At 40.2% G+C, this 17,695-nt stretch overlaps 1 protein-coding gene across 1 annotated transcript; it reads right to left on the bottom strand.

Annotated features, from left to right (window-relative positions):
• Positions 1-4,411: 4,411 nt before the first annotated feature.
• PCNXL4 (pecanex-like 4 (Drosophila)) lies at positions 4,412-14,992 on the bottom strand. The gene is made up of 10 exons (XM_009878105.1): positions 14,268-14,992; positions 12,467-12,646; positions 11,861-12,375; positions 10,920-11,020; positions 10,649-10,771; positions 10,023-10,386; positions 7,246-7,349; positions 5,750-6,786; positions 5,026-5,212; positions 4,412-4,663 (listed from the first exon to the last, which is right to left on the bottom strand). Exons 1-10 carry the CDS (start codon positions 14,954-14,956, stop codon positions 4,412-4,414), a joined length of 3,552 nt encoding a protein of 1,183 aa, XP_009876407.1. The 5' UTR covers positions 14,957-14,992.
• Positions 14,993-17,695: the final 2,703 nt, after the last annotated feature.

Here is a 17,695-nt window from a genome sequence, read left to right as displayed (position 1 = left end):
AGGACTAAATCCTTGACCTTCTGGCAATATGTTTAGAAGTACTTAAGCTTTAGGTCTCAGTGCTGCTGCCGAGTTGTCTGTAAAAGCTGAGGTGGGGAGGGAAGAGTGATGGAATAATCATAGCCCCGGTGGCAGGCAGTGCTCACCTCACTCTGAGCTTGGCACCACAGTCAGAGGAGCAGGGGAGAGTTCCTGGAGCAGAACAGCCTCCAGCTAACACGGGGCACAGTAGTAGCGAGAACTCCATCTCACAGCACATTGCTTACAGCTGAGACACCAGTGCTGGTGGCAGAGGACGAATTAGGACCAACTTCATCACTGGCAACTTGAGCATAAGATACAAGCCGAGTTCCTAGCTCAGGCAGAAGCAGGTGGTTCCACAGAACAGAGGCGGATCGCAGCAGTCACTGGCGGTGTACAGGACAGAGACAGCCAGGAGGAACAGAGGACTGTACATTTTAAGACATTAACCACTCCTTGACACTCAATTCAACCATTTCCTGAAAGTAACCCCCATAGTAGGAACTCATCTGTACTTACAAAATTGGTGACTTTCCTGCTGCCGTCAGAGGCTTCAGAACCATTTGGGCGTACCTCAGGCCCCACACTGTCTAGGTAAGAAAAAATTCTTGCGCATGTCATTGAGTGACAATAAAAGACACACAACCTATTTACAAATTATTGAAATTTTCCAGCCATAGCAAAGAATGAGCCAAGAGTGATGTTTTTAACATGACATTTAACAAAGTTGTTTTGTTTTATTTTTAAAGACACAAATGTCAAGTGTCTCGTCTCACACTGTTGTGGAAGAAGGGAGAGTTCATTTCACTTGCTGTGGCCCCGGTTCCCAAACTGTGGTTTGTGGAATGTGCTAAAGAGGCAACAGTAAGTCTGCGTGCCAAAATGCAGCAACTCCTAATACAACCCGCGTGTGGCTGATATTCATGGGATGCTTTAGCTTCCAGCCTCTAATCCACAGAAGAGCTGGCAGTGTTGTTCATGGCAGAAGGCTCACACAGGTTTCTCTGCTTATTTCTACCACAAAATGCTCAAAGAGGATCACGTCTCTTGCTTGAGCTAAGGGCAGTTGCTGCTAGGCCTGTCAACACAGACCCACCCCGTGGCCTGTGCTGTGGCCACCACCAGCAGGAGAACAAAGTGTGGAAGGTGCAGTAGCAGACACGGCAGGGACTGGGTGGTGACAGAATTAGCTCTTTTAGGGAGGAAGCTGATGTTCAAGGAAAATGCCGAAACCAGAACTTCCAAAAAGCACAACGCATTTGCCTTTTGAAAACTTCACCTCCCTAATGCTTTTTTCCATTAAACTGATTCCTGTTACTTTATGGTAGGTGAACAAGGCAGTCTCCAGGGCTGGTTTTGGTAAAGACTCAAAAAAGGGGGTGAAAATCTAGTAAGGATTTAACACTGATCTCATTAAATAAAGGTACTCCTAAGCCATGATGGTATCTTATTGCTTACCTCTGTGTGATGAACATGGCCATCTGTAAAGCAAGTAGGTGTTGATAAAAATTAAGGAAAGCTGATGGACACACCCTGTTGGAAAACACAGAGCAATTCTCAGTGGTCACCCAGGAAACTGGCCTGTTGCAAGGTCAGTCCCAGATACTCAGTCCAGTACTGGTATTCCATCAGTAATCCAAACAGCAGCATATATTTGCCTACAGAATCATGGAATTGAACCATTTTGGTTGGAGAAGGCCTTTAAGATCAAGTCCAACCATTATCTAACCCTGCCAAGCCCACTTCTAAACCACGTTCATGAGCGCCACAGCTAGATGGCTTTTAAACACCTCCAGGGATGGTGACTCAACTGCTTCCACGGGCAGCCTGTTCCAGTCTTTGATAACCCTTTCAAGTGTACAAGTTTTTCCTAATGTCTAACCTCCCCTGGCTTAACTTGAGGCCATTTCCACTTGTCCTATAGATTGTAACTTGTGAGAAGAGACCAGCACCCATCTCTCTACAACCTCCTTTCAGGTGGTTGTAGAGAGTGATGAGGTCTCCCCTCAGCCTTGAGATTTGCAGACAAGGCTGGGCTTGAAGATGCTCTAAATTCCTGAAAAATCAGAGAAATGCTCTAAACCAAACAGGACACAGTTCAAGAACATGCAGATGAAACACCACGCTTAACAGGGGCACTCAGCTGCACAAATTTGTGAGACGGAACAAGAGGCTGTAACTCACGTTTCTGCCAAAAAAAAAGAATCTAAAGAGGGTTACAGAAAATCGTAATGTGAATCGAGGTCATGCTGTTGCAAAACATACTGGAATGTACGAGCTGGCTCATTCTATTAACAGACACGGGGCTGTAGGACACACTGCCCACTACAGCAGGGGACAGTATGTTACAGCACGCCACAGACCAACTCCACGTTCCTGTGCGCAAGCAGGAATTCTGCATCTCCCTCATTCCGTTCCTCCATCTGGTACCGATCGGGATCGGTGCTGGAACGCCAGGGCCAGTTACAGCAACACTCCTCAAGCAGGGTGGGCACCACATGGAGAGAACCAGCAAGAGAGAAGGATCGCAGCTTGCTTCAGTTTTTTCTCAACTAGTTTATTCAGTTTACAGAAGACTAAGAACGAAGGCAGAAATCACAGCCATCTTCAAATAAAAGACTGCTGCTGAAAAGAAAAAGTAAAATTTCTGTGACTGTACAGAAGGCAAGCAAGAAGCTTACAGTAAGGCAGGGAGGTGTAATTAGATTTAGGAAAAACAACTTTTCAACTGCTACAAGAAGAGAAAAGAAGTGGAGCAAACTACTTGACGAATTCTTGATACTCCTGGAATTGAAAGTTTTAAAACAGATTAAACATTTGCCAGGAGTTCCTCTTGAGAGGGACCTGAAACAGGTGCTCTCTAAAAGCCCTTCCAGATCTGTTCCTGGGATTCTGTACTTCCCGGTGTAGTTCATTGCCAAACAAGGTGAGTTTAGGTTATCAGCACTTCGTCATTTATGCCCCTCTACCCCAACAACCACCTTCTAAAAGCTGCTTCCATTTAATGTTCTGTGTAAATGTCATCTTGTACCTTTTAGTGTTGCACCATGGAGTTAGAAAGGTGTTGGCTTACCACTTCTGAATTCCACTACACAATTTGCATATTATTTTAAAATAATTTGTGGTTACTAAAAGAAACAGTGAATAGCAAAGTACACAGAACACAGTCCTGTGATAAATTTTATCTGAATCAAAAAAGGTCTAAAAGGTGAGAAGTAACAAACATGCTCCAAATTATGCAACACTGGGTGTTGTAAACCAGTATTAATTCAGTTACGAAGCAGATCTGATTTAAATAGATTCTACAGGTTAAAGAAGACAATCCCCTACACCCTCCTTGGCACCTGCCCGCAGTAGCCACACTGTAACTACTGATCTGCAGATAAACCCATTAACGTGCTCATAACTCGTGGTAACAAACAGGATAAACGAGCCACTGGAGAGATGACCCAAGACCTGTTTTCCAGGACCCGTAAAATGACAAACCAATTGCCAAATTCTGGTCTAACCTGTAGTAAGGTTAAAAAAACCCAAAACTACTACTGGCACAGACAGCTGAATTTCTGCCCTCCCCCCACATCAACAAGTTCTCACTGTATTTGTGGAAGACTGGTTAGTGATGCAAACATAGGCTGCAAACAACTTACATACATATATATATAAAAATATGGATATTGGAAGGAGGAGATAAAATTAATTGAAGTCCAGATAGATTAATCTCTTCCCTAATTAGACACAGGTTGTTAATGTGTCACAACACACAGTTTTATATAAATTCTCTTTGCCCTCAAAACAAGTACTTCAGTAAAAATTGCCCCTTACAACTTGCTTCATTAAAGCATAGCTGGTAACTTACTACAGCCATGGAAGATCAGCAGAAGTCATATAACAAATGCTAAAACTGAACTCAGTCCAATACAAAATGCCCAGAATAAAAAAAAATAAATCACATAAATAGTCATATGTACACTTTGTTTACCAGCTCTGTGGTTGACGGTACTACAGTGAGCTGTAACCTGTCAGTGCAAGTCACCTGTCCAAGAAAAAAATAAAATTAAAATAATCAGAATGTACCAAAAATAGTTCATGATCAGAATTATGCTGCTCTTCTCTAAACTGGAGAAGAGAATTCAGCATCTTTCGGCTCGTCAGCCACATAGGCAATGGTGTCTCAGATGTTCCAGCAGCAAGAAAACAGTTCAAAACTTTTTTCCAGCCAGCACCATATCTGTGCAAATTCTGTACATCGGCTTGGCACTGCCATCCAACGTCATTCCAAGAGGAACATCTTACGTACAGGGTATAAATGTAGCATGGATGTTTGATTCCCAACATGCAGACGGGAAATACAAAACAATAATTAAAAAAAAAAAAGAGTGCTACCGACATTCTAGAGCAAAGGCAGATGCAGAAGTTCAGAGGAATAAACGGGATAGCCAAGAGGTGGGTCCGCAGCTTGCACCGTGAGGTTTCGCAGAAGAACTGGGTGTGCCTGGATGCTGTAGCGCTCTTCATCATCGTTTGTGGCATAGAGCAACTCCCAGGACAGATTCGCCCACTGACCTCGGACAGCTTCATCATTAAGTTTTCCCACTTGTACTAACAATTCCTGAAGAGTAAGGACTCGCCCAGTGTAAATTCCCTTCAAGAACAAACAGGTCAAGATGTTCGTTACATTCTCCAAAAAGATACACAAGCATTTAAGTTTCAAAACAGTAAATAAAACTCTGGGGCTACATATTCTGAATAGCAACCCTTTAAAAATGGCAAAGTCTATAAACCAGACTCCTGGGTTCAATTCTTCCATCTAGGAAGACCATTAGGAAATATTGCTGCATTCGAAGACCAACGTGGCGTGGTCTTCAACAACACTGATCTCTAGTAGAAACACAAACTTTGTTTGCACAGCCTTCATGTTTCGGAACTCAATTAAAAATAAATAAAAAAAAAAAAGCAAGGGAAAAGCAAACTTTGACCTTGCTTAAGAGTAATTTTTCTTCTTACCATGTTTGGGTCATGCCCCAGTGAAAAAAGGTATGGCTTCTCCTGAAGAACTGCTTGTTGCCACTCAAGATCCGATACCAGCCCAATGTACCAATCGTTTTCATATTCTTCCAGATAGTTAACCAGCTCTTTGAAGTTCTCAACTGGACCCAGGCTCGCTTTGTCAACCATAAGTTTGAAAGTGTATCTGAAAGGTACAGAAAAGCACAGAGTAAGTAGTGCAGCAAAAGACAGGAAGAAAGCCTTTCCGGGCTACGGAAGGCAGAGAGGCACCATCAAATGTGACCAAGCACCAGCAACTTTGTGAGTTACTGCTCATCAGCTGAGTCACTGGAAGGCCAGAAGGGTCAGGCTTTTAGCTGAGCCAGATGTAAAACACATTAGCTTCAACATCTTTCCTTCACCTCAAACACTTCTCACACTGCCCGGTAATGGAGAGTGCCAAGCATCTAACTCCATCGCAATTCTCTTAGATTACGAGGACAGTGAAAATGGGCTGAGTTTTTCCCCACTTAACACTGCGGGCTTCCAGCTGCTGTGGGGCCGGGAAGGACGGATCTCCACTGCCTGGGGTCACAAGCAACATTTATGTAGGACAAAGCTACAAAGATATTTAAACTATATGGTTTTCACATATCATTTTTCACTCTTAGTGACCTGGTACTTTCAAAGCACAGGACTCTTGATATTGTTTGCACTATCTGAGGGAATGTTTTTCTATTACCTGAATGCTTTTAATGCCAGCTGGAACAGCTCTGGTTTGCCAGTTAGCCAGTCCAAACCAACAGACCAGGGAATACCACCAGTGTACGCTCTGAACACGTGGCTGGGGGCAAGCACGGTGTTATCCAGCCCAAACAGACCAAAACAACATGACAATACCCCATGGATGTACAAGTCTTTCAAAGCTTTATCTTTCATAAGGTCTTCGAGTAAACTGGAAGGCTTTTCTTTCAGGTGAAAGAAGTCCAGCTGACTCAAAATGAAGTGGTACCATTCCTCTGGAAACCTCTGCCTCATTTCATTGACTTTGGAAGAAGGCACTGGGGCTGTTCTCCATTCTTCAGGGATGCTCAATAGCTCTGAGTAAGAGCAACTAAATTCAACCCGAGGTGAAAACTCTCGCCGTTTCCCTCTGTCTACAGCAGGAAGCCCAAGCACAACAGCTCTGTATAATTTATCTTCTGGTGACTTATCTTGTGGGACGTCTTGGCTCGGTGTTTCTACAGATCCTGGAATAGACAGATGCACTTTTGGTGCAGTTCCCAACTGTCCCGGTTCTTTTCCGTGTTTCATTCTGCCAATGGGTTCAAGATCAAAAACGTCACTATCATCAGTCCAGTCCTCAACTGTATCAACACTGAAGCTATCTTCTTCCCTTGGAGGCTTGGCTCTTTCCATTGCACCACTGTGCTGATTTCCTGGAAATGATCCTTTTTTGTTCTTGTCGGCATTGCCTGGGCTTTCCCATGTTTTGGATTTTTTATAACAATACCGGACAAGCATCCACACAAGCACTTTAACGAAATCATCTTTCAGATGTTTTAAATTCTCATGAGAGTCAATTATTCCAGATAACACGTTTCTGGCATCAGAATACAGTCGCACAGGTAGAACAGTACAAGGAGTCAAAATGTGTCCAAAATGGCGATTAGGAGAGAGAATCTTTGTGTGCTCCTGATGTTCAAAGGCCATTTCAAAAATTTCATCAACTCTGTGAGCTTCAGCAGCATGACAGGAGGTTTCTTGCAATTCTAGCCCCTAAAGCATAAATGAAAACAAATTGGGTTTAGTCTTCTTTGTACATATCCTTAAATTCTAGCAAGTTGTTTTCTTGCAACAATTTTTTTTCCTGAACAAATACATGTTCCATTGTCAGTATTTCCACAACTGAATCTACAAATTTGAGAGAACAGTAATACCAAAGCACTCACTACAGTATCAGACACAGATCAATGTCTTAAAAAAAAATAATCTTTGTCTCATACAGCTCTTATTAGGCAGCTTATTTATTAAAGATGATGTGCGACAAGCTAGATGAATAAAAATGTCATGTTTGCTAAGCCTGTCAGTTGCGAGACCAGTCAATATAGTAATAATGCTCATCTGAAGAAATTAACTGCAACATGAGGTAAATTAGTTACACTGCTGAGATGTTATACAGCAAAATGCTTGCATGATTTCAAAACATTAATATGTCAGTCCTCAGCATGCAGTTACCTTAATGTTAACACCGCAGTAAGTGAAGCCTTTTTCTAACACCAATATCCACATCAGTCTATCCTGAAATCGGCACAAGTAATGGGATCCAGGTAGGGACAGTCCTAGACAAGGAAAAAACAAACCAAAAACCTATTACTGGTGTTCCTGTGGTAGTCTATCCATGAAAACCTTTCTGTGTGCAAACTGAGGAATTCAACTGCAAACACAAACTGTTTCTGCCATCAGTGTCAAAACCAGTCAGAACTGGATAAGTAGTATCCTAGAATCTTAAAGAAACCAGCTGCAAAGCTAAATGGTGGAATTGCAGTGCTATCTTTGGAAAAGCTGCATAAACTGGGGAACCCTCACACAACTGCAGGACTGCAGTATTCATGCTGGACCAGGGTTAAGCAGCCCCACCCTCAATTCCCTTTGTAGAGACGACTTTTGTGATTAAAGATCATCTTGAACTGCATTTCCAACTGCACAGTTCCCACTAACATCACCCGGAGATCTAAAAGTCTTATGACTGCCGAATACATTTAAGAATCATCATCTAGCACACGAGTATCTTAATGACCCTATCTGCTGTGGAGTACAAAGTTTACTTGTCATGGGAGAAATAAAAAATATAACTCAACAGGTTCTGTTACCTACACCACCGATTTCTAAACTGACTTGTCTGTATTCCAGAATGACTAGAAAATATCCCTTAGGATGCAAAATCCAGAGGGTAAATGATTCTGCTCAAGTGTCAGTTTACCAATGACATAATATCACACCCATTTTACAGATATGTAAGTAGAAGCAGAGCAAGAGCACTTGTTTGTCTTTAAAGATTTATGAATCAGTATCGTACACCTCTAACACCTGCAGCAGATACAGTGGAAATAATATGTGGTCTTTCTGAAACATCTCCGTTTGTCTGTGTGTCTGTGTGTGTAATAAACCTGACCACACTGTCCAAGATTACCAAAAATAAGAGTCACACAAAATAAACTGGAATTTGAAAAATCAAGCCTTGAACAACTTCAGATCACACATCAAAGCAATGAGTACTCAAAAATCCCACAACCTGGCTCTACCTGTAAAAAACAGATGACACTTATGTCCTAAAAAAAAAAAAAAGGTACATTTTTCTCTCTTCTACCTGTGTAAATACAGTAAAGTGCCAAACTTCCTGGCAACTGGTGATCGCACTGTATTTCTTTTAAGTTACAGCCTGCTGGCAAATTCTTCAGTACAAAGGTGCTGTTCTTAAGCACGACATTCACTGCCAGTTTACGACTTGCTTCTGCTGTCATTCATGTCCAAATGACCACTCACTTGCACAGAGAATTTCAGTTTTAGAGCACTGTAAAATTAAATCAGTGAAATCAACCATTAAGCTGTAGTTAAAATTTAAGTAACCTTTTCTATCCCACTGAACTAATGAAGTGCAGTTTCTTGCTAACATTTTGCGAAGATTTTAATTCTTTTCTTGCTAGTTGTTAAAGCCACTAAAACTCCTTTACAGAGAAAAAAAGTACGGTTTTAAATTAAAAGAGACACGCAAAGTGGTACCTCTTCATTTTGATCTCATCAGAGAACACCACATTTTTCTTGCTTGAAGACATTCATTCACAGATTTTCCCATTAAAGAGAAGATTTTTCCCCTCCCTTGAGACTAGTGTTTTACATTATTTAATCTGAGGCATGCATGCCACCACAGCCATGATGGCAATGGAGAATTATATATTAAAAAAAATATCACAAATATATAAAAATATACATAAATGTGTATTGTGTATGTATAAAACACATATATGCTGATGCAGAAGACAAACTGTCTTTAGTGGAAAAGTTTCCTAGTTTTATTGCTAAAAATGCAGCACATATTTCCTAGTAAAGCACTTGCATACAGCCTTCAGAAAAGCATGATTAAGGTTAACTTCCACTGTCTTTAAACAGTAGCCCCTTTTTTTCTAGTCAAAAGCTATTCTAAGAGGCTTATCTAAATATTTGTCTCTTGTCTAAGGGCAGTGATCTTTCGATTATTTAGGCTGCACAAAGACTGTTTCTCAAGAAAACAAACTCGCAAGTTTAACAGTTATTCTGTCTCCAGCTGGGAAAAAAGACTCTTTCACCGCTGTTGCTATAATTCTGTGCAAAACCCACCACGCTGTCTTTCACGAGTTTTAAGACCACAAGCACCGTTACCTCAACTGCCCGCACGAGACCTAACATTAAGCCTTACCAGCAGGTTCTGTTCTCACCCGTTTACTGCTTGTTATGCTACATCACGTATTTTACAAACATCCAGCCTGCATTCCCCATACCTAATTAAAAAAGCCAAATTAGCCAAGTCACCTTCTGGATCCTGAGTGATGGGACTGACGCAGAGGAAGACACGTACATAAGGAAGCTCAAAGAGCAGGCTGACACACCTCCTTCTCCCCAACGACTGCCAAGAGAACTCAGTTTGTTGCCTCCAATTAGGTGGGACAAACACACACCATCCTTTTTTGCTCAGTGTAAGAAGATGAGGATTGATACTGTTCCACCACCATTTAGCTTCTCCTTATTTTAAAGATAACAAACCAGAACTATTTTCTTACAAAAATGCAAAAGCAGATATGTACGAAAAGGATAAAAGTATTTGCTTTTTCCTCAGTTAACAATCTCCGAATACAAGTTTTAACTTACGCTGTGAAATGTGGTTTAAAACAGATGCTACAAGTCTCCTGTTCTGCAACAAAATCAAGTTTCCTAAAATATTTAGCTATGTTCCTTCCCAGTATCACTAGCGTACCCACCTAGGCTCCCGGCCGCGAGCGCAGACTGCAGAGCAACGGCCAGACTTGGGACCATTTGCTGGTAGTACACCGTATCGGAGCAAACGCAAGCTGTAGCACCCACAGGTCCCGGCCAGCTTCGGACAGGTCTTGGGAACCCGATCAAAAATACGGGCAGCGTGAAGAGCGGCAGCAAGGGAGAAGAAAGGAGCGCGGAAACAGCGACGAAGGTCAGCAGGATCGGGAAGAAAACAATATTGAGTGTGATCAAGGTGGCAGTCGATTTTCGACGTTGTTTTTTCTCTGTCCATGATGTAAAAAGAATTGCGATGGCAAACTGCAACTTTGAGACAAACTGAAGCAGTCGATCCCGTACGATACCAACCTGCAAGACACATACGATGAGCATGTTTATTTGTATCCTGTATCGCATCATATTCAGCACTGTCAAAGCTGCCTTATCTACAATAATTTTACAAAAACCAAGCACAATTATCAGACTAGTATTAGAGCGTGTATTTAGTACATGGTTTTTTAGCTTCCATTTGCTGGGTCCTGGACTTCCTAATTCTGTAATGGGGGAGGGCAAGGAATCAAAAACTTTTTAAGTGACAACTATCTGCTTAGATTTACATTATGACGATTACCAGCAAGAGTCTGATTCCCGTATCGAGGTTCCTGTTCCACCAGAGGTCTGGATTAAACACCAACATTTGTGCTACTGACACAACCACTATGTCCAGTAGGGCATTCTCTGTATTCTGCCAAACCTAAAACAGAGATATGTTAGACATAAATTTAAAAATTTATTTATTTATCTCTGCTTTCATGACCTGGAATATTTCTTCCCAGTCACCTTAATACTTAAATCATGTAGAAAAGAATTTCTTAGGCTAACGTATTTAAAATTCAAATTACCATCCTAAATATTCTCGTGAATCCAATGCAAACAGACACCGAATGAAGATTTTGTAGCGAACGGTCTAGTGACAGGAATGCTATCATAGCAAACGGAGACACTGTAATTGAAATAAGAGAATCATTGATTTCCTTTCAAAAGCATAATTAAAAAGTCTACAGAGGTAAGCAGTCTTATTGCAGAACAGAAATGTCAGCGTTAAAAGAGAACTTCTCCCTTCATTATTGCAAACTTAGGCTTCCAGGATATCAAACAGCATATTTGCACTTGTGACCCAAGATGGCAAACACTGATGTCAATACTTAGTTGTTACTTCTGATTATTTTTTTGTTTGTTTGCTTCTCCAAGTGAAAGGGAATACTCAAATAAATAAATATGGGAATAGCACTCCTCAATCCCCTTCCCCAAGCTGGTGCTTCTTTATAAAATCAAGTAATTTAGATCAAATTTTGGCTCCCCCAAAGCAGACACATCTGCTACATCTGTCTCTAACCTACCAGAAAGGAGACTGCTCCCTTTACTATTAAGTTGTAAGAACCAAATATTTAGTCAGCTTGAAGACTCTCAACTCACTTTTATTTCCAAGTAACTTTAAAAAAAAAAAAATATCTACAACGGTAATTTTTATCAAAAGCGAATACTGCTGTTATAACTGAAGCCCTTTAAAAGGCTCTGTTTTCTGAGCTGGACTTTTAAAAATCTCAACTTTTTAGAGTTTTACCCTTAAAGAAATAAATAAGTAGAATCACTAATCACTTTCAAATACTCTAAACCAGTAATTTTGTCCTTGATGCACAATTTAGCAAAACACAACAAATATTTCCAGCTACTTGCTTTTCCTTAGCCCATTCACAGAATCTCGCATATACAGTAATTCTAGCGTTGTTTCAACCTTCCTACAAGCATCATCTAACAAAGAACAGACAGCGTGTGTTCCTACCTAGTGTTAGTAAAATCCTCCTGACAACACCAACTTTCATTAGCCTTCTTTGCTTCTCCATGAACACAGTCACAGTCCTGACATCCTTTGGATAAAAGGGGTTTCGGAAGATTCCAAACAAGTACACTCTCTGAATCTCTCTAAGAATCCACATAATTGCAAGTAACACGATCAGAACGTAACTCACTACGGCCTGAGGACTGGCTCTGGAAAAGGACGAAAAGCCTGCGAACTGATGCAGCAGGCTAGCTTCTATGAGAGCAAACGTCAACACGGTGCCGTAAAAAATAAATTCCCTCCACCCAAATTGCATTCTAGGACCTCTCTGTACATTTTTAGATTTGCTGGAGGCTAAATGGCTGATCATGGTGCGTTTGAAGGCAAACCCAATCTCGCTTAGGTTAAGACTCAGTATGAACCCAAATCCAGTCATGAAGAGGATCACACCGAGAGTGCTGGGAATGAAATACGATGCTATTGCTGTTCCAGCAGAAATGAGAAACATTACTAATAACCTGTGAAGGAGAAAATAAAGAAGATTTGCTTGAAAAGAAAAAGGTTATGAACAACATTGATATATATTACAATTATATAAAAAACATTTACTTTGTGTTACTTGACATTGGTGAACCTCCCAGTCCAAACTCCAACAGTTGTTCCATTCCCCACAGAAAAAGTGCATCAAGCGGGGGAAGAATTCCCATCGCCCAAAAGAATGGCAGAAAAATAAATATGATGTGCAAAATCTGGTTTGTCTGTTCTAGAATGGGTGTGTTCACAGCAAACCTGGATAAAAAAAAGAAATGGATTTGAATTCTGTGAAGGAAAAGGTAACCGATGTGTTTGAAGGCTTTTTGTTTAAGTACCACAGCAAATTCAGAAGCACAAACATTACATATTCAACCTATAAAACCTCAGCTAGTACCTTTTAAAAGGAAAAATAAGGACACATTCATGTTTGGGCCAGTAATACACTAATCAGAACATCAGAGCACAGGCTAATTTTTCATTCAAAAGATCTGAAACCTCAAGACTATGCAGGTGAGTCAAGTGCTGCAAGTATCCTAATTAGTCCAATGCCGCTGTGATAATACACTCCAGAAATACTTGTGCAAAAAGAAAAGCCCACAGGCTCTAAGACCGCAACTGTTTAGCAAAACAATGCTAAGTGTTTTTTTCAGAATTACAGACGTGAAACTTCATGCAAGTCCAAGAAGATGTAAGCCTTAACATTGAAAGAACTGTCATGTTGCCTGCACACCAAGAAAGAGACTCTCTTAAGGAGCATAACATGTTATTTTCTACACATATGTATTAAAATCTTACTGTAAAAACGCAAAGATCATTGTTAGAAATCTGCATAAATTCTAAGTCATACATAGTTCACCAGCTAGCTAATTAAGTTAAAGATGGACTACTAAAATATTTGGCTTCCCTCTATTTCTTACTACACAAGTAAGCAAATCTCAAAAGTAATTTTGTCAAGAATTTAAAGAATGTCTGAATTTTCTCCTCAGGAAATCAGACAGAAGAATTTGGGTCCAAGACCACATGTATAATTCTCATATCATAATTGAAGAGGCAACTAGAGTAAACCACTAACAAAGCCATCTCCAAGTGCAAAACTAGTAAAATCAAACAGGCTTGTTTTTTAATGCATTCGAAGTACCCTAACCATAAAATATGTACATGTGGCAAAGTGATATAAATATCACCCGACACGGAGAAAGGATGCTTAAAGTAAATCTAAAAGCATCTTGCTTTAAGAGATTCTACAAATACTTTAGCTAAGACACTCATCTGACAAGTGTAAATATAAAAGTCTCCTATTTGTAGACTGACACAGTTCTTTTGTACTACAAAAGCATTTAAAAATCCAAGTTCAAAATCCATATAACAAAAATAGAGCAACATTCACTTTTGTTTATCCATTCATTAAAACCAAATTCATGGTCCTCTCCTGCCTGTAATTTAAAACCCTCTGCAATCACTCTGCAGAGATTTAATCAGAAAATATTCCAGGGATATAAATCCAGCACTCCTGAATTTTGCAGTGTTTTTATCTACAATTCCAGGTCAGGAACATGTTTTTTGAAAACACAGCCTTTTAAAGGATGTTGATGCTAACGCTTTTCTATAAAAATACTGACATTGATACGGGAGATAATTTTGGCTGTCCCACACTTAGAAATCATTTTTTCTAATTTATGTGGAACGCCATAAAAATTTAAGAACCACCTTTTATGCACAGTGTAGGGCCTCAGTTTTCACCATATACTCCTCTAGTTTCTTTCTCTGGAGTTCCTACAGTTGACTAAAATCTCAAATTTTCCTTATTTCATTTTTCGCATTAAAAATATATAGACTAACCATGACTTTAATTAGCTAAATACTGTATTATGTTTACCTGTGAGCAAGATCCACTGCAATAAAGACAAAAATATAGAAAGGTCTCATCAGAGCAGTGATTTCGTAAGTATCCAGTGCTTGGAAAGTAGCTGTTTCGGTGGCTGTGTTTATGATTAATGAATACTCTCCTATGCATATCGTCACCCATCCAAAGACAAAGATCACCACAGTCCCCCCGATGTTGCTGTATAGCAAGGTTATTCTGTTTGGCAGCAAATACCAAGTTCCCAGCCCACACAGTACCCCTGCCAGAAGGGAATGAAATACAGTGTTGATTATATATTTCTTGCCAGGAATAATAAATTTGACTGTCTCTGAACCCACACAGCTGGAAAATTCAAACTCATCTTCATCTGTTAGGGTATTCTGAATTTGCATTCTTTCTACTGTCACTGTTTTCTGTTTTGCATATAGATTCGTCATCTGAAGAACAACTGCAGTAACAAACATCAGTCCTCCCGAAAGTGCTGCAGAATAGCAGTCTTTCATAATACCTAACTGGTACAAAAGTGTTCCTACTCCTCCCAAAACCCATGGCGTTAAGAAAAGAATAATCTGATTCACATATACGTAAGGAGGGGCACAATAGCCTAATTTAAACCGGGGACCTCCCAGCACAGTCTGTGGAAAGCGCTTCAAGAAGAACTCCTGTTTGTAATCATTCAGCAGAGGTACATCTGGACCCATTCTTATTACTCAGGAATGCTGGATGAATATCATTTTTCCTGTAAGAGAACAGAAAAAGAAAGACGAAACCATTACTGAATCTGGAACTCAGAACTTAACCAGGGAATTCTTTTCTCGTATTTTAATTTACTGAGTTATACCAGAATTCTGACATGTTCGTGTGAGCAGTCATCATCCTAAAGCACCGACAGAATCTGCTAGAATACAACTACTAAGCAAACACCTAAAATGGAAAATACTACCTTTTTTAAAATAACGAACATGTTGACTGTCTGTTTGGGCAACAAACAAACCATATAATCTCTTCTCGGGAGATGATAAAACCAACTCAAACTGAAATTCGTTTCCATCTGGTCTGATTCCAGTCAAATCTTGCCACAGACCTCTAATTCCAAGTAATCCTGTTAAGGATCTCCACATATAACGACAAGAATCAGTCGTTTCAGTGAATGCTACGGAAGTGCAAGGATAGTCACACCGTGGTCCCTATAAAAATCAAAGCCTTATGAAATTAACTGTAAAATTAAAAAATTACTAGAAGCATTAGAAATTGTTTTCCACATCAGCATTTTTAGTGTCCTCCTTACAGAGCTCAGCTGCAGAGCAGAATCTCACTCTACCAAGCACTATACAAAACATAAACAGTTCACTTTCTGCTTCCTGAAACACATAAAATAAAAAATAAAAAATAAACACACTACTTGTGATTTGTAGCAGAATCGGGATATGTTCTTCTGCATGTCAGTGGAGAAAGCTGAAAAAAGGAAAAATACACCTGTAAACATTTGCAATGAATCATCAAATAGAAATCAGGTATAAATACTCATTTAGAGAGGACCAGGCAATGTAGAAATAATGGATGTAGGACGGTAACTATGATATTTAAATATAATTTTAGGCTACTTGTCACAAAAGCAAGAATCCATGAACGACAGGTAGAGATACTCAAGCTAAGAAGCAGGGTGAGAAAACAGCACAGAAATGCAGGACAGCACTTCATTAAGAATAATAATTTTTAAAAAAGAGATGTTGTTGTGCGTTAAAGAGATTTGCAAGTACTGAAATTCTGACTTTCTTCTAGTGGACCCCTACAACCTGACGAATACCTATTTAAATATCACTGCTGATACATTAAAAATTAAATACCCGGCCGCCATGGGGTTTCCAAAGTATGGTGATCCCTTCTTTCCACACCACCAAATGCTTTTACGTACTTCTAAGAACAACTTACTCCTCACATTTAAACAGATATCAGTCACCTGACTGTAGGTAGATACTGGTCAGCACAGAACTGTTAGAAATAGTGCAAGTGGGACAGATGTAAGGCTTTTCACTTATTCCTCCTGCTGATTTATTATTTTTTAATTTATAATTTTATTATTTTTTCTTCCCAAAATTGACCATGGAATACTGAAAACATGTAGGTTTTTTGGTCATACTATTTTGAGCCGTTGAAAGTTTAAGGGCAGGAGAAGGCAGCACTCAGCCTTAATGGAAAAGACACATGTTGACAATGGAGAACCAAATTCATCGCAGTCAGCTCAGGAATTTTGAAACCTAACAGGGACACACCCAACTAAAAACAAATTTCAAGTGTAATTAAAAAATAATCCCAATTCAGCCAACCCTGTTTAGAAAAAGAAACACTGGTTAAAGGGCTACATAGGCATGAAACTAAATTGCTCTGAAAGTTACATGCACTGTATTTATATGGACATAAATGATAGAAGTTGAGTTTTAAAAGAAATGTAGAACCAAAAGGTGCATACTTTTCCTTGGAAAACAGTTTTCAGACAGCTGTGTTTTTCAGCTCTAAGAAGTGCTATTTTTGTTGCAACTCCTAGTCTGCGTTTGTCAGTTTATATTGCTAACAAGATGTTAACAAAACATTCCTCTTACAGTTTCTGTATAAACAACAGACATCTTTGTATGCAACACAAAAAAAATCTATGCACATAAACAATACAGTTCTACTTGGCTATACTCCAAAAGGAGCCATAAGAAGAGGTGAATTTATGTACATATCCCAAGAGTGAAGTTCATGAACTGCGGAAACTACCCATGACTGTCTTCCTGGCTTTCAAATCGCCAGGTAGCTCATCAGGACTCCAAAGAGGCACTCATGCCTGTCTTGTTATTTCTGTGCAAAGCCCTAGCAACAAGACTCCACACATTGGTGAGTGTTTACAGGACCTGGCTTCAATATACACATTCCTAACATACAGGCCTGGCCTGACACTGACAACTTGCCTGGTTACCCAAACAATCCGCACCACAACAGTTTTGTCATCACCAGCGGGGATCCATGCGTCTTAAGATACTATCGCAACAAGGACGGTAAAAGAACTTTAACGCCATACAGTCATTTAACGAGTTCCCCCCTGCAATACCCTGTCTACGGCCTTACTACAGAAGGAAACAAAGCAAATCTTGCTCAAGGTCAGGCAGCGATTCACAGGAGGGCATGAAGTTTTGGTTAAACGAACATTATCCTTCATGTCCACTGATGGTGGATCGGCTCCGTGTGGTCTGTTTTTCTTACAAGCTGCTTACGGGAGAACCCGTGTACGGCTCTCAGTCATCTAAGCTGCTGAAGCACACAAGGCTTAAAAATACTTACCTCGGTGCTCTTCCAGGTCTTTTGGAGTAACAGTGACAAACCACCTGCTCGCACAGGAGGGAGGCCGGCACGGGAGGCGCAGGGGGAGCTGTGGGCAGCCCCTGCCCAGGCAAACCCAG

The sequence above is a fragment of the Apaloderma vittatum genome, unplaced genomic scaffold (assembly GCF_000703405.1).
Source record: "Apaloderma vittatum isolate BGI_N311 unplaced genomic scaffold, ASM70340v1 scaffold15711, whole genome shotgun sequence".
Lineage (NCBI taxonomy): Eukaryota > Metazoa > Chordata > Aves > Trogoniformes > Trogonidae > Apaloderma > Apaloderma vittatum.
This window is presented reverse-complemented; position numbering and strand designations above follow the sequence as displayed.